The 18,323-nt window shown below is 42.8% G+C and overlaps 1 protein-coding gene across 5 annotated transcripts in view; it reads right to left on the bottom strand.

Moving 5' to 3' along the window:
* The window catches only part of DNAAF8 (dynein axonemal assembly factor 8), a 97,725-nt gene that overhangs the window by 61,918 nt on the left and 17,484 nt on the right, over nt 1-18,323 (bottom strand). For all 5 annotated transcript variants that reach the window (XM_083473604.1, XM_083473602.1, XM_083473605.1 and 2 more), the window contains exons 9-10: nt 16,526-16,861; nt 14,887-15,031 (exon numbers count right to left, since the gene is read on the bottom strand). In XM_083473604.1, the coding sequence (XP_083329730.1) occupies nt 14,887-15,031; nt 16,526-16,861 (481 nt within the window). The remainder of the gene's footprint in view (nt 1-14,886; nt 15,032-16,525; nt 16,862-18,323) is intronic.

Below are 18,323 nucleotides of genomic sequence, written 5' to 3'. Positions count from 1 at the left end.
AAAAGGAAATGTCCTCTTTTAGTCCACGCTGGATTTTTCTCTTGCCGTGCGTAGAGATGCCAGCTTCCAGGGGTGGCACCAGCAGGGCGGTCGTCTGGTGGGCGCTAAGCCGATGCGGTGAGGAGAAGCGTGAGGCGGCGTCTGTAGGGTGAGTCGAAGGGGTTGGTGTAGATCAATCGTCGCAGTCCAATCTGATACTGCCTGGGGTTTGCTTCATCCTTCAAATCAGGCCTGCTGGAATATATGCAGTCAGGTGTTGGAGGCCCATTCTCTCCCATAGGTGGTGGTGTAACCAGGTTAAGAACCTCAGTAACTCGAAGCTGCAACTGCGGGTGCATGAGCAGTGCTTGGCAAAGGGAGATAGAAAAATAAGTTCCTTTCATGTCCAACAATGCTGGCCCAGCGTGAGGAGTGACGCACATGGTTTCCTGTCCAAAGGTGAACTTGTCAGCTTTTGTAATCAGAGTGGCAGCAGTCACTGCTGTTCGCATGCAGGGAGGCAAACCTTGTTTCGTAGTGGTTAATTTTTCAGACAAATAGGCTATGGGTTGGTCATCATCAGGGTCTAACAATTACCTTGATAAAATTACCTTGATAAAAAACATATTTCGCCATGTGCAAATGGCTTTGGATACCTACTAGGTCCACAAATCACCATGTAGCATATATTCAATACACACAAGAAAACAACAATTTGAGCCCCACAAAGGACTGCTGGACATCCAAAGGGCCCCATTACCCCATTAATGCCTTCAGTTTCTTCAGCCAGTTCCCATCCCTGTACTCTGCTCCCCTCAGGACCAAAGGCGCTACACCCACTTTATCGCTATATGATCTTATATCCTGAAGCACCCTTTTGTACTGTCCTTTTGTCCACTTCACCTCCTTTTCTTAAGTCCTTTCTAAATTATTCAATCCCAACATCATCATCATCATCATTATTTTTCCCCTTCTCATCCTCTCTCTCTCTCTCTCTCTCTCTCTCTCTTTGACACTGACACAAAGATGAAGTATGTTAACAAGGTGACACAGGTGATGATCTGGCATCTGAAATCATTCACACAAACAGAATGCTTCAAAACACAAAAAAACATGTACCAAATGCTGGCTCTCTTCCAGGGCTAAATGTGATTGTAGCACATACACACAAATTGCTAGCAGAGATTAAATCACAAAAGAATGAGATCCTCTCGAAAGGTAGCGTATTACCGTGATTATCCTACCTTTGCCTCTTAAGATATGCTTCTGTTTTAAATTCTTTCTGCAGATTCTGTTGGGCTGCATTTAGAAGTTGATTGACCTTTTAAATAAACTATAGGACAGTCCTTCCTAGTTTTCCCCAATTATTATCTATTATTTATCTGCAAATGATTTAATCTTGATATACATATTCACGTACTTAATTGACTTGGGACAGTGGTTCAGTTAGAATTATGGTACAACAATAAGTTAAGTGCTACCTGCTGTATGGCTGAATTTTTTTATACGAAAACATATGATGACAGTCAGAAAGGATATTCCTATTAAACAGGAGGAAAGAGCAACTCATGCTGACTAAAAATAAACTCATTTCTGCATCTGTATATTACACACAGAAGGAGACAGAGTGCAACTCAACTCTTTAACACCAACTTTTGTGTGTGCATGTCTAGTTAATTCAATCCTATGTAGAGCAGATGGGGGGGGGTTGAGAGGGCAGGTACCAAGCAAGACACTGTTTAGGGGAAAGGTTCCTGCTTGTTCCTTTTCATAATGTGAAACTAAATGTCTGACCTAGAGCACTAGGAACATTTTAGGGAACACCACCATGTCGGAGAAGGCTACGAAAGCATATGACATCAGCAGCCCTGATAAGAAGTGCCTGATAACTTTCATATTTGAAACCACAAAGAAAGGCACAAACCACACACGAACGAATACAGACAGTGGGGCTTCTTGCTTGGTGTGTGTTATTTGCGTTATGAATTAAGGTCCCAGTTTCCCAATACACACAATTGCTATTTCACCCCAACACTCTTCCTAAATGGATTCACACATTCATGCATTCAGTTGGGCCAGTGTTCACACCATTCTGTTTTACTTAGCATTTTGGTTTCAAAACCCAAGTTCACTTTCTCTGCACTTCCTGCAAGATTGTATAGTTGAAGGAAAGAGCCTCTAATAGAGCTTTTGTTTGCTCTTGAAGCTGTAGACATTATTAACACACAAATATTGGGTTGGATCTACCCACTAGTCCTCTAGTCTAGTGGGGGGGGGTAATTGTATCAATAAGCATTGAGGTATTTGTCTATCAACATCTTGATTCTGCTGTCACTAATGCATTTGACAACTTTGGAGGTTCAATCAACACAAAGAGCTTCAATATCTCCCTTTCTCATATAAGATGTTTGTTTTGGAACACTTTCCAAAGCCTAATGTAAACAGGGAAATAAAAGTTATTTTGCCTAAGACCTCTCCTGGCATGTACACTCAGAGCCATCTCAATTTTCAATTAATAGATGTCCAGTGAGTATCTTTCATGGGAGGGACATACTAAAAAGAGCACAAACAATATTCCTGGTCCCTACTCTTGCTGTTAATTTATGGATGGTTAGCTGTCCAGCCAGCCAAAAATAGGGCTGCTCCATAATATTCTTAATTCTTAATTCAGAATTCTTTAAAAGCTGGTTTTTACTCATGAAAACCTCAACCAATAATCTGAGCGCATTTTAACAGCACATGCAAGACTTTGACTAAGTGTGTCGCTGGTCACACACAGCCTTTTTGCAATTCAGCTTTTACTATATTTAGTAAACTCTCTCAATAATAGCATCAATATATTACTTTCATTAATACTCATCAGCATAAACACTCAACCGTCTTTACAGCCCATTACCCAACTTTTCTCCTGTTCCAACATTCTCACTTCTCTCCTCTACCTCCCACCTTCTTTTCTACTTCCCTCTACCTTCTGCAGCCCAGACCACTACTTCACCTTCTGCATAGCATTTGGGACACAATTGTTCATCCCTTTTACAAATAAAAATTATACACATTTCAAAAATATATCAGAAGAAGGGTAGTGCAAAAATCAATTTTGGTATCAAATAGTGTGCTCATCCTTATTTTAAACTGAGCTGAGATCTATAATAAAATCTAACTTGCACACCCCTTTAAGTTTTAAAAGCTGCACATTATAATTAAAGCACATACTGCCCTGTGTTTCCTCCTCCACCTTGTGCTGCGTCTGAGAGGTGGCTTTTAGGTGTTAACGGGGGTCTTTGGAAACAGATTCATCATACAATCACAGTTAGCAAGATGCAATCTTGAAAAGACTCGTGAGGTACGCACACAACACAGGTCTGCAAATATATTCCAAATTCCCTTTGCTGCTACTTGTAAAAGTATGTCAAATTTACAGAACCGCCTCTATGATAACAAAAAGAGGTCATATGTTTAAATTACACAGGTACTCGTGCTCATGCTCTGGGGGCTGGCATGCCATGCAATATTTAGTAATTTTGTAATTTTACACTCAGGGTATGTGTTCTTTGGCCCCATTTTAACCTGGTTTCCAGACTCCACCAAGGGCTGCATAGCGTCTTTGTTTCTGTGTTAAACACAGACACTGCAAGGGGGATGATTTACTGCTTTGTCCCCCGTAACCCTCTCACTTCTCTTCTCATCTGTCTGAACATGGGATTTAAAATCCCATCCCTTTTGACAACACTACCTTTTCCCATACATTTGTACATTTTTTACTTTTGATCAACATTTAACAAGTGGTTTCTAAATCACTCAGAGTACCTTATGCGACAGAGTCAATAAGAAACAAACTTATTAACAAAAACATTAAGATACCAGGTAGCTCAAAGCACAGTGAATTGATGACATTCAAATTCTGAAACCAGTACATGATTACATGATTGTATTGGTAATTGAAACCTTCTCACCTTTAACATGAAAATATAAAATTTGACCTCATGAGCAACTCAAGTCACTTTTAGTGTTAAAGACCAAATAATCCCTTTTTATATTTGTACTCTGCAAGATTCTAGGTGTTTTCAGGTCTGTTTCCCAATCCCCTAACATGCAGCACAGTGAATGTGGCAGAATTGAGAACCCCTTCATGCAGGGTTCTATTCCTGGCGCCTCTGCAGAGCACATATCTTTTTTTTTCCCCGGACCCCACGTGTTGGCAATACAATACAAGCCAACTGGACACACCTATGCTGGTCACTGCCAGAATACAGAAAGGAGCTTAAAGGGGTTTTTTCAACTGTAGCTTGACATTTCCAATTGTCCAAAAAGAACAAACACTGCAAGGGGGTTGGTTTGCTGTTTGTTGTTTTTGGTTTTTCCCCCCATAGCCTTGAGACACTCCGTCCACCTAGAGTTGTTTCTCACCCAGTCACCTTTCTCCGCGTCCTCTTAGTGGCCTAGACGGGCTCGCGTCGCTAGGAACCGCACCTTACAAGGACCACACTTCGCTTCGTCAGTGGCTCTGAGCCCCAACGGCTCATCCACTCAAAACATTCACTGGAGTGTCCCCATACACAAATAAGTACACATACATACAAACCCCCATACACATACAAACCCCATGCACCTCCCCAATCCCCTTTACCCATAAACTTCCCAAAGCCGGTGGCACTTTACTGCTCTTCTACCGGCAAACCAGCGGCACACTACTGCTCTCTACTGGCTAAACCCAGCGGCACTTTACTGCTCCTACTGGGCGGGGCTGATCAAACCCCTGACTCCCACAAACAAGCTGTGGAGCCTACCTTTCCCTTCCCTTGGGCACCCTTTTCCCCATGCAGCTGCTGTCTCTTTCTTCCGTCTCTGCTGCGTCTCCACTCAGGTACGGCGTGGGGGCTCCCCCTAGAAATGGCAGGGTGCGCGCTTGGAGCCACCAAAGCCGACCCAGCTGTTCGCTTAGCAGTGACGTCTCGGTCCTTCGTCCTGTCCTCGGAGAACACGGCTTCCCGGCCAACGCACCAAGAAATGTAGCCTTATTGGAGTTCACCGATTGGGTCTGCGTTGCTCCGGGACAGGAGGAAGGAAGTCAAAATGACACCGAGGTTGGTTCAAAGAAAGAGTTTATTCTGCTCTCCGGATAGCAGAAGGCACCTGCGTGGTGAGTCCACAGCAAGTACAAAGAAATGACAAGTTTCATGCAGTATATATACCCTCCAGGCATCCTCTCCCCCTTCCCCAGCCACGTCAACTTGTATACGCAGGTTGACATCACATATGTTCCTGCTCTGGTACTCTCAGCCATGAAAGGATCTTCCTTCCTGTACTCCTGACCATAAAAGGATATTCCTGTTCCTACTCCTATCTTGGAGCAAGAGGCCACTACTTCCGAGAACATGCTCTGGCGTTAGTCCCAGACTTGGGTCTCTGCGTCATTTGTGGCCAGGACATAAGATATGTCTGTGTCTGTTCTACTGGTAAAGTCAAGGCCAGTCTTGACGTCAAACTGATAAGGGAGAGAGCTGTGTTCTTGTTTTGCATTTGTTCAACGGCTAAAGTTTATGCATTTTAGCTAAGGAGAAATGGGGATTTTGGTGCAGTTTAAAAACTGCCTGCACAGTCAGTTTTGGGTTTTGGAAACCCATTCCTTCAGTACAATCCAGCACTTCAGGGTGGCCCTGATTAAATCCAGTGTGATCCCGGGACCCAAATAAATTCAGAGGCCTTGCACATTATTTAATTAGGGTTTAAAACCCTAATTAAATATGTGATTAGATGGCCTGTAAGCATCTCCACTCCTCTTCTCCTCTCCACTGGACTGCCCCCCCCCCCAGATCACTCCAGATAGACCTCATCCAACCTGGGGTTGCCTCAACCCAAACTGACCCAATTCAATTCACGACCCAGGGCCAGTACACAGACCTGCTCCAGAATTTCTAACAGTACATACTACATAATGAACATACATAATGCATACTAAGCAGCTATATAACATTGCCCACAGAGGCATCCTTCTGTATGTGTCCTTCTGAGGGTCATACAACAGCAGTTTATGTGAGGCTTCCTTCATTTTATCTTCACAACAACCCTGTGAAGCAGGTTAGTCAAAAAGGCAAGTCAACCTGCCCAAGGCTGCCTAAGGAGCTTCACAGCTAAGTGGGCACAAGGCCACCAAGTGAACTGGAGACTCTGGCAGCAAGGCCACACTCTCACCCTGGACTACGGAGGGCAGTTCTAAGACAGAGCAGCATTGCCTTGGTAATGGCCAGAGATGTTACAGATGTTCTTCAGCCCATCGCGATCAGATGACCTGAGGAACCAATTCAGGCCTAGCAAGCCTTTTTACCTAACTGCTGTTCCAGGCTTGGCTCCTCAGCTTGAGCCACTCACCACTGACGAAAGCTGCTGAAAATATCTTCCCTCTACAGAACATGACCACAGGCCCATCTTTGGCCATGCCATCTGCCTGTGATGCTCTGGATATTCTGGCCCATGGATCCCACAATAGCACTTGGCTGAGGTCTGATGGAGGCATCTCAGTCGCCTACTGAAATCAGATTGAAGGGAGATCTCTGGGAGATTTGCAGTAGATTGGCAAGGATTCTGACACCCAGCCGTTAGGAAAATTAGACTGCTTAGACTGCTGAAAGCTTAGGGTAACCAGGAGTGGGCTTTTATGCAGGATGTGTTGGTGGATTTTGTGGTTCTAGTAAAACACAAAGCAGATCCCAGAAGCCTGAAGTCTGCCTTCCTTGCTCCAGAAGAAGAGACAAACCTTACAACCCAGTCATCAACATTATTTAGAGCATTTGTTCCCCACTCTTCTGCCAAAAAGGGTGCCAGAAGAGATTACACACAATCAATTAAAACAAGACAGTTCCTGCCTACAGGCTTACAATCTAAAAAAGTGTCACACAAGGGGAAAGGGACAAGGGAGGGGGGCACCGATTCTTAAGTAGTAGTTATTATAATCATCAGCTGGCATAGAAACAGCTCAGGGAAGGAGGTGCCTGAAGGAACCGGTCTGTTGGCAAAGTCTTTTGGCAATGAGCCCTGCTTCTCATCTCTCCCACTGAGGGAGCCTGGTGGAATGGCTGCTGCCAGGTGACACTTGAGGAAGAGAAAGATTTGTTTGCACCAATGTTTTTGTCTGTAATATTGGCACACCAGCATTAATAACAAGTTATTTCAGTGTGTGTGTGTGTTATGTGATATTGCCTGATCTGGCAATCAGCCAGTGGCTGGATCTTGTAGCGGTAATTTAACACCAGCCCACTTCTGGTCATGTGGTACAGCGGTTAGAGGAACATCCAGCAGGAAGGCTCCAGACTGTCAGTATTTTGTGGGAGTCAAGTGCCTTCTGGGAAATTTAGATGTGTGCAATTAAAGAAAGGATTCAAGAGCTCTGTTGGCAACAGATCATCTTTTTAAAAAGGCTTTTTGCAGTTAGGAAAGTGACAGAGAAAATGCACTGAAGAACGTGGAGGGAATGAATGATTAACAGGATAGACAAACGCCATGCAAAGCAGGGTGAATGATTATTGCTGTATGATCTCCCTACAAACAAATAAAAATGAATGCTGTATAAAAGAGCAGTTCTAATGTAACTTCTGCCCGCACTTTGTGCAAGCAAATCAGGATGAATGCTCAATAAGTAGGTTCTTAGGAGGAGCCCCAGTTCTAAATTGCTAGTGTTCAGGATGGGACACAAAGCAGTGTGCTGCCCTGTCTGTCCGTTGCGCAAATTGGACTGGAAGCACCACCACACAACCCTGCTTCCTCTGCATTTCTTATGCCCATGAACTCAGGAGTTAAGTCAGTCTCTCCAATGAGATGCAGCTAATTTTTATTACTGAATAAAAACATTTTGGAAATGTCAACTGTGTGTTTCTTTCCATTCTTTGGGGAAGGCTAAAATAATGACAATGCCATCTGTTCACAGATCCAAAGTTCCACATTAAGTTGTAAAATAAACCCTGGAGCCTCGGTGACAATCGCTTTGTCACGGCAAAAAGAGTAATAATAATAATAATAATCCTGCATTCAACTGGCCGGACACACTGTAATTAGAGAAGAAACTGGCCGTAAAGAAGTGAGCAATACTGACAGTAATGGTCTAAACAGTCTTCCAGTTAATGCACTTTACTATGGAATTCTGTATTCCGTAAAACTAGCAGTTGCCTCCATATTAAGCATGGTGGGGTCACTGATCTGCAACATACGACTCCGTTAGGACAGCACTGAGATTTCTGGATCTCAGCAGTGCTGCATTTTGTTTTCAAATGGGCAATGGACCTCAAAGGGAAGTAATTGAAAAATGTAGGCAAAATATGGCTTCAGATATTTAAAATGCCAAAACGAGTGCTTAATTTGCTGAACTATGTAGCTTCTTTCATTATACTTTTGTGGCTGTGGGTATACAGTGATCTCATAACAGAGCAGGGGGAAAAACCCCAGATCAGCTGTTGGGTTCAAATTCTGCTCAATCTTCCACTTTCTAGTCCTTATAGTTGCAAAAATATACTTAAGAATATAGGCAACACCAGGCAAAATCTCGAAAGTTGCTGAGTAAGAACTCTAGGAATAGGAAGGGGTGGCTACAATGCCTTGTATACCTGCTTCCTCCATGTGCCATGACCACCAGAAACAGAAAAAAATATGCCAAATAGGTTTTTTTAAAAAAAGCATAATAATTTATGCAAAATATGAACTTGCACAAATAGACATGGAGTTGTTCCTCCTCAGGCACCCACAAACATGGCTGCCTCTGACTGATACCTTTGTATGCTACTTTCCCATCCAAATTCTCTTATCTACTGCACCACACTGCCCAGGAATATACAAATACATGCACATTTGTATGGTAAACTCTCAAAGAGAGACTAATCTGTTGTTGTTGTTGTTACTAAGGAGACCTCGGTGACAAAAAAATCCAACCAACCATGTTTAAAAGCCTTGCTGGAAAAGGAAGACCTTCAGGTAGGTGCCAAAAAGACAACAGAGACAGCATTGTTTTAAACTGTTTAAAATATTGTGTTTCAATATTGGGACCTGCCCTGAAGTGAAAGGCAGGTAATAGAAACATACAGAAATAAATAATATTCAAGGGGAGGGAAATCCAAAGGATTAGGTGCCACAACACTAAAGACTCAATTCCTATATCATGCGTAACAGACCTTTTGATAAGGTGTAATCTACAGATGGGCCTCACCCGCTCAGCACAGTGATTGATGGGGTATATAAGGGGTGAGACGATCTTTCTGGCATCCTGCCCCAAGCTGTAGGGGGCTTTATATATCAGAACCAGCATCTTGAACTCAGCCTGCTAACTAATTCATCTGTGCAACAGTTCCTGCTCTGCTTGGTGATAAGGGTGCATGAAATTCCCTTGCAAAGCAGTGCCTGGGGTTTCGCTGTGGGGAAACTTGCTTTATTCAGCGCCTCTCCTTTGTGAGCCTCTTCTGAAAGATTCCAGCGACACAGTTGGATCAGCACATGGGGACCTCTGCTGGCCACCCAATCAATATGGACAAAAGTGTAGAGTGTAGTCGTGTTTTTAAAAAATAAAGCTCACGGCAGCTTTCCCCTTAAGTCAAAGCAACAAGTAGTTTGGGCTGTCAAACTCTATCAGGAATAGCTTCCATAAGAAAGCTAAAAGGTCATTTAAATCAACTCCGAGATGAAGCGAGGCTTAGAAGAGACTTAATTCTTCATATCCTTATAAGGTCATTTAAAAAAATTCTAATTAGAAGAAACAGAACCAAAAGGAGGTTGAACTGGGGAGAGCCTCAGGGGCTTCATGTATTTCATTCTCATAATTGGGAAAACTGGCAAAGGCTCATCTGTGACAAAAGAGGTTAAGCTGAGCTCCTTCCTAGCATGTCTAACCTCACATCACCCATAAAAAAGTGCACCATGTTGATTCTTAGGTCCCAAATCCAGTAATAAAGCCGTCCTGGCTTCCACCCAACATGCGCAGACACAGAGACTTACTTCTGAGAAAGAAAGAGAGCTGAAAGGACTACAAACCTGAAGGGGAAAGGAAGTTTAAATCCAAATATTCCAGGTTACCACAACACCAATGATTTACTCTTAAAGCAGCCTTACAAGTTAGCTCAAGGAAGTGATTACCCCATTAAGAATTGTGCCTGTGTCATTTTGTGGCCTAGCAGAAAAATGGATGTTTTGAAAGGCTTTCCCGACACGCTCCCCTAAAGCAGTTCCTGGTGACCATGCAACTGTGCGTTTACGCGCCTGATTTAATTCATCTGCTAACTTATCAAAAACCAACTCTGTGCGAGGTACCCTTAACCAGAATGAGTGTCGGAGCTCTGATTACCTCGCTGCCAAATTCCATTTTTATACAACCAGCCACAGAACTGAATTAGCTCCCAATTTAGCTCGACCAGACCAAATTTAATTCACAGTTAACATTTCCGCAACGTCAAAAGGAACAGAAGCAGAGAAGGGATTCCACAAAGGAACAGAGAGGACTCTGCCTCCCTATAGGCAGCGCAGAGGGGTGAGCTAAGGATAGAGAGAGCGCACAATGTCTAGATTTCCCTCCTGGCACTAAATGAGCCGAGACCATTAATGTAATTGCTAATGTACTTTTATTTTTATTTTATTTTTTTTGAACAAGAAGAAGAGTGTTACTTTCTAAGCACCTTCATTAGGCAGTGAAGGGCTTCTAAGCTTCTCCAGTGTAATTACCATTCAACTCAATTACTGAGATGTATTATGAACGACCAGCAAGATTACAGTATTCCAGGTCTAGGGGAGTCACTCCTAATCTACATGCCGGGCCACACCAGAATGACATAAAAGAACCACGAGGCAACCTTAGAAATAAAGGAAATAGTTTAAGCCTCCCTTGGGAGCACAAAGCTCTTCCTGCGGGTAGAGGTTTCCTGCTCTCTTCCTGCATGATTCGCTGCTCTGGCCTTGACACAACAGAGCATCAGCTTTGTATGCAGTAGGTGATAGGTTCAATCCTCAACATCTCCAGATATGGCTGGGATAGTGCTCTTCCTGAAATCTTGGAAAGCCGCTGCCATTCAGTGTAGACAATACTGAGCTAGATGGACCAATGGTCTGACTCTGTATAAGACAGATTCCTGTGTTCCTAAAAGGAGTAGTCCAAAGGCCAGCTGGGCCAAACATTCCTCTCCACTTCGACTCTTGCAGGAACATTTTTCGCTTGCAAAAGGGCGAGGGAAATTTTTCATCCATTTTCAAGTGGGTAAAGGTAACAATAAAAATTTAATTTCAAAAATGGGAGGAAGTAATCACCATTTTGAGAAAATGTGGTAGGGGATTCCAGTTTTGTTTTGAAAACACTCTATAAAGCTCCACTACCCCTTTGAAGAGGTGGCAAAGTCACAAAGAGCAACCCGGTGACAAAGATATCTACGAAATGACTCAATAGGCACTGATGCTTCATCGTTACACTGCATCAGCCCCAAGAGCATTGTTGTACCATGGTTGTGTCATCAGGATTTCATTGGTTCAAAAAAAACCCCACAATGATGCTCCTTCCAATCATGGTGATTCCAATAAATAATCATCAAAAATCATGGTGATTTTGATAAATAACCTTCAAGAAATGATAAATCACCAGGAATGATTGCAACTGTATCACCACCAATGGCATTTGCTTAATTCGTAGGGGCATTGCTGGTAAGTAAGTAAGTAAATAAATAAATGGCTGCCTCCACTGTCCCCGCCCCCCAAATATATTTTTCATCATCCACTATGAAATAACGATGTTATTTGGCATATCCTTCTGACCCATCCCTACTCACCAACCTCCCAAAATCAGAGAAAAACTCTGGGCCAAACACAGTACAGAGTGACCCATTTCCACACTAAAAAAGAGGACCAAAGAGGTCAAGGATTGGCATAAGTTGTGCATATGTTAATTTATATGTACACATTCAAATTCAGAAATATAATTTAAACAGAAACATGATATATGTCACCAGTGTGCTTGCTCAGTCTTCCTGGGGACTGGCAACTTCAAGGCCCTTCCTGCTGTCCCTTCTGATGGTTCTTTATCTTTAAATCAAACAAGGACTAGGCAGCCCTTAAAATAAGAGGATTGTCATCTGTAAAGAAAGCCACATGGCCACCTTAACACTTTAGCCCAGGAATCATAGGAACCTGCCTTATACTAAGTCAGACCATTAGTCTATCTAGCTTAGTACGGTGTGCACTGACTGGCAGTGGCTCTCCAGGATTTTAGGCAGGATTATCTCCCTGCTGTACCGTAGGACCTTCTGTATGCAAAGCAGATGCTCTACCATTGAGCCACAGCTCCATCCCTTAAGACTTAGTCTTTGGACTAATGTAAACAGCCCTGTGGTTGGTTTTTTATGTAGACAGAGAAGTAGCCAGCAGGCAAAAGGTAAGAAATGGGGCTGAGAATGGACTGTTTGTCAGAAACCAGATCAGGCAGATAAGGATGGATTGGGAGGGCCAGAAACAGAAGACCCAGTCACGGATGAGGCGAGGTGAACGTTTGGTTAGGCCTGCCCAAAAACGGCGCATCCGATAATCAACTTGAAAAAAGGGGCACTGTGGAAATGTGGTGCCTCAAAATTTATTTATATTTCTCTTAGTCATGCTCCTTTCCAAATTTCTAAGGACACAGCTGCCAAATTATAACTGCTTTGGTTTCACATGTCAAAACAATTTAATTCTTCAATCTGTGCATGAATCAAAAAGAGGAAGGGAAGAATATTCCAATCTGAGACGCAGAAAGCACGGCTGTCAGACCTGTCTTGAAAAGGACAGCTGCATGTGGACCAGTGATGCCACTGCCTCTTCCCTTTCTAAATGTTTTATTAGCAGATGTTTATGAAGAATAAGGAGCTGTCAGACAGAAGAGGCATGCATGGATTGCAAGCTGCGTGGAGCTCTTCAGAACCTGCCACTGTGCTAACGGTGTATTATGAAGTGAGCTGTAAGTGAAAGAGTTCTCTTTTTATTATTGATTTATACAGAAGAATCGAGTCTACTGATCAGATTTGCAGATGACACAAACCTGTGGAGGACTGCTAAAGTAAAAAAATAAGACTCTGTAGGATACGGTTGAATATGAAATGATCTTGATAAATGACAGAACTGCAGAGAAAGGGAAACTGAATGAAGACAGATGTAAAATATCAGAGAGTGTGAGATTGTAGACTCAACAGCTCATTCTTTTCCTCTCTTTGGGTCAACAAGAGAACAGGCACTTTTCAGCCTGAACATGCAATGCTCCTACTTGGTTACAGCTGACATGACCCTGGTCTAAAGAACAACTCGGAGACCTAAAGGTGAAAGCTGACCCAAAGCAATGGCATGTTCCAAGATTCATATGAAGCCCTGGCTGGCAAAGAGGAGTGAATGGCAGATCTAGAAGTCAGTTAGTGGATAGCCTTCAACCAGTGGCTAGGGACCCTGTACTATGTAAGTCACAGCCTGGTCCAAGATGGATCATGACAGCAGCATTACCACCATGCAAATATTTGGTTTAAAAAAAATAGGAAAGGGATCCCTAAATGCGTGTTTACGTTAAAGGTTGGTCCTGAGTTTGAAAAGATGGGAGACTACTAGCCTAAACCATTTGATGAGTTGTTCTGCTAACTGCCCAAGATGTCTCATTCCGCTCCAGAAACCTGCTCTTCAGAGCTGGAAGGGATAGAATCATAGAATCATAGAGTTGGAAGAGACCACAAGGGCCGTCGAGTCCAACCCCCTGCCAAGCAGGAAACACCATCAGAGCACTCCTGACATATGGTTGTCAAGCCTCTGCTTAAAGACCTCCAAAGAAGGAGACTCCACCACACTCCTTGGCAGCAAATTCCACTGTCGAACAGCTCTTACTGTCAGGAAGTTCTCCTAATGTTTAGGTGGAATCTTCTTTCTTGTAGTTTGGATCCATTGCTCCGTTTCCGCTTCTCTGGAACAGCAGAAAACAACCTTATTGTAAGGTTACTGCTGGGGACAGGCCCACTGAAATTAATGAACCCAAGTTAGTCTTGCTCATTAATTTCAGTGGGTCTTCTCTCAATAGGACTAACATTGGATGCAACCCAAGATATAGAGAGCCCCAGGGCAGAATATTTGAGCAGCCAATTGAGATCTCACAATTTTAGCTTTGTACAGTGGTGCCCCGCAAGAAGAATGCCTCGCAAGACAAAAAACTCGCTAGACGAAAGGTTTTTCCGTTCGCGATTTGCCTCGCAAGACGAATTTCCCCTATGGGCTTGCTTCGCAAGACGAAAACGTCTCGCGACTTTTTTTTCTTTGACTAAAAACAAAGACATGTTTTGTTTATAAAGTTAATTTATTTTCCCTTAAATTTTTGAACTGCTATTTACAGTATGTGTGACTTTAAAGAGCAGTTAATAAACTGTTGTTGTACCAAATTTGGCTTTGTTTGGACTTTTTTTGACCATAGGAACGCATTAATTGATTTTCAATGCATTCCTATGGGATTTCGTGCTTCGCAAGACGAAAAATTCGCTAGACAACAAAAATTGCGGAACGAATTAATTTCGTCTTGCGGGGCACCACTGTACTTTATTGAAGGCACTGGTTACCATTTGGGAGCTGTCCGTAGTCCTGAAGGCCTAGTGGTAAACCAGGGGACAACTTCTGATAGTAGTGTGCACGTGTGTCACATAACTAAAAGCTCCTCCAGAAAACAAACAAACCTGGAAAATGACCATGCTGTGAAGAAGTTTAGGCTTAGAACCCTGTTCCCTGACATACTGATTTTATTATGAGCATGGAATTCGTTGTACAGAGCAGCATTCAGTTATGAGAGCCAGAAGACAACCAGGGTTGGAAGGGTTCCAGCCAGAAGACAACCAGGGTTGGAAGGAAGCAGAAGATCCCTTTGAGAAGAAGGCTGCTCTCTGGCTATTCTGTGCTACTGACCGTATGGAATAAGATGGGGGTCTGTTCTGCCATGGGCTGCTTTCCAGTGGTGGAATGCTGAGGTTTTAAGTTTTCCAGCTGCTCCTTGAGCCTCTGTTTCCTGTGCTTCTCTTCTGCCTGCTTTTCTTTTTGGCTTTCTTCTGTCCTACAAAATGCAAGGAGAGGGACATCATGTTGCATTTTTATTCCAGTTACGTGGTGACCTTGCCACCTCCCACAACCACTTGGTTGGCTTCAAGAGAAGATGAAACAAATTCATAGAAAACAAAGCTATCAATGGCTACTAGCCATGATGACTATGTTTTACCTCCACTGTTAGAGGCCGTATGCCACTTAATGTCAGTTGCTGGGACTCACAAGTGAAGAGAGAGCTGCTGAACTTAGGTCCTGTGCTTCTGAGATTCCCATGGGCATCTAGCTGACCACTGTGAAAAACCAGAATGTTGGACTACATGGGCCTTTGGTCTAATCCAGCTGGCTCTTCCTACGTTCTTTCTTCCAGTGTCATACCTGGCCCTGACCTCGTGCCATACACTGTGTCCTCAAAGGGCAAGCCAGATGCTCCACCACTCAAGGGCCTCGAAGAACAGGCTGCATCTCTTGGAACCAAGACTGAAAAGCTCCTTGAAGGGCCCTCCTAGTCTCTGGATCATGTTTTGGATTTTGACCGTGATTTATTGAACACAGAAACAATCCTAATTTCACTTTCATTCAACCCATCTCCTTTTTCTTATTTCCCAAGCTAGGCTTTCCTTAGCTGCCCCCAATCCCTGTGTCCCATATGCCACTGACTAGGGTACACTTCTTATTACACATTAGATGAAACGACCATCATCTACCGTTCTGAGCTGGTGTTATTTGATTGTTAACGCATCAGGCCCAAAGTATAGAGAGATGGTCCTTTATCTGCTGAGTGCTATTTGTATGAAAATTGCTTATAATTGGAAGAATTCCCAGAATCCCCATACTGGACAACTGGCTAAATAAAGCATAGGACGCAGCTTGCATGGTCAAACAAACCAATATCATCAGAATTGAGAGAAGGCAGGCAGGATTATGACCGCTTTGCTGAAAAATTGATCAGCTTTATTCTCTACTAGGACTAGGGGAATAAGATACAGGGAAATATGAACCCACACTCATTGTTGTTGTTGTTTATAAAATTCCTATACTACCCATCCTAAGATCACAGGGTGGTTGTTGAGAGTGCTTTGAAGCCAGATTGAATTTATAATTGTAAATAACCTTTAAAGGATTAAAACAATATTTAATTTTGTATTCTTTTTCACTGACTAAAAGTGAGGATATTTTGTTGAAGATTTTTAGTGTATGACAAAACAGTGGTTAACTTTGGGGGTTTTTGTCAGTTGTGTTATGATGTCAACATGGTTTTTGTGTTTATACAATTTTTATTTGTATAATAAAAGGAGCAAGTCCAGGGTGAAAAGGCCCAGGTTCAAACCTCCTCTCAGTCATGAAGCTTTCTGGGTGATCTTAGGCATTCACTCTCTTTCAGGCTAATCTACCTCACAGGGTCGTTGTGAGGATTAAGGAGTCATGTAGGTCAACCTAATTTCCTTGAAGGGAAGGCGAGATATACTGTAAATACAGTTGATATCTAAAAAATATTCCAGGCTACCTTGGGTATCCTGTGTCTTTGTCTGTAGAGTCTTGAGGTGTCTCTCTGTTTGACCCTTTCTTGGTTTCTTCCTTGAGTTCTCTTGAGCTCCTTGCCACACTGTTTAGATCCAGAGCGGGGAAGCTTCTTGCACTAGATTCTGAATTCCCTGACCCCCTGGAGGTGGGTCTCCTCAGTTTTAGGCTCTGTCTTCTCCTGACTCCCAGCCGGTCATTTTCTTCTGAGCTCTTGAGATTCTGGCACTTTTCCTTGTCCTGGGCAACAGATGAAGACTGAGATATCTTGCGAAAGTAGCGGAGCTGCTGCAGCAGAAAGCTTTTCGCAGTGCAACCCTTGCTGTGAATGAAAACAAAAGAGCTGCTAAGTCAAGCCTTACCTAAAAGATCCTAACTCTGTGGGAGTTGGTTTGAACCGTTTTCTGCCTCACTGCCTGGTCAGGGCATTAAGATCAGCAAATTGAACCCAGTTACCCAGCCTGGTCATTATTAGCTTGTGGAAACACAGAGGAGGGCTCTACCATTGGTAGCAGGAGCATTATAGAATGCCCTCTCTGTTGAAATACTCTCCTTATTGGCATCCCACCAGCTTTTGAAGATGCACTTGTTCAGGCAACTTTCTAAACTTGAACTTCCTGACCCAATTGTTCTTTGAATTACTTTAATTGTCATGATTTTAAACAGGCTTTTGTAAAAAAAAAAAAAAAAATTCTAGATGTTTTTAATGTTCTCGTGGAATTGCTTTATTTTGTATTTAAGTTATGTCTGGGTTTTAAAATTGATTTCTTGCTCACCAACAACAAGATGTTCTGAGCATGTAACACCAAACACTGCACTGGCTGGCAATTAGTTTCCAGGCCCAATTCAAAGTGCTGGTGTTGACCTATAAAGCCTTCCATGGCTCAGGACCTCAATACTTTAAAGACTGCCTCTCCCCATAGAAAATGATCTGGACCCTGCACTTGTCCTCCGAGGTCCTTCTTTATGTCCCCTCTCCCTGAGAGTTCGGAGGGTGGCAACACAAGAATGAGCCTTTTCTACGGTAGCTCCCTTTCTGTGGAATGCTCTTCCCAGAAAGGCACCATTATTGCATGCCTTTAGGTGCCAGGCAAAAACATTTCTCTTTACCTTTGTCCAATAAAGAATCTATGGCCAGTTAAAAGTGAGGGGATTGTTATTATGATTATTTTATCTGTCTATCATTAGGCTTTGTATTATGTTTTGATCATAATGTTTTGATCATTATGAACTGTAGAATCATAGAATTGTAGAGTTGGAAGGGACCATCACCTAGTTCAACCCCCTGAAATGCAAGAATAAAATGTGTTCCTAATGCTGTACGCCTCCCTGGGTTCTTTTGATAAAGGGTGGTATAGACATTGAAATAATAATAATAATAATAATAATAATACTTGCAAACCACCTAGAAGCCATTTGGGTATGTAAGTGGCGTACAGTATTATTATTATTACTATTATTATTATTATTATTATTATTATTATTATTATTATTATTACTACTACTACTACTACTGCTACTACTACTACACAAATCAGTGCAAGATGTCAAGCAGGGTAATGAAGACCTGGGAGCTGAAACAAAATGTTGCAGTCTATCCTCACCGTCTAACAGGAATGCTGCTGTTCAAGTTTCCAGCTGACCAGCATGCCCTCCCCTAGGATATTATAAGCTGTAAGGGGATGAAAGAAGATATTCTGCTTCCATCCATTCCCAGCCTTCTTTTCCAAGAGATGCCCACATTCTGTAGCTACTGAGCATGCTCAATCATCGTAGGGCAGTTT

The sequence above is a fragment of the Podarcis liolepis genome, assembly GCF_965112155.1.
Source record: "Podarcis liolepis genome assembly, chromosome: 14".
In the NCBI taxonomy this organism is placed as follows: Eukaryota; Metazoa; Chordata; class Lepidosauria; order Squamata; family Lacertidae; genus Podarcis; species Podarcis liolepis.
Note: the sequence above shows the minus strand (reverse complement) of the source record. Positions and strands in the feature narration are given on the sequence as shown.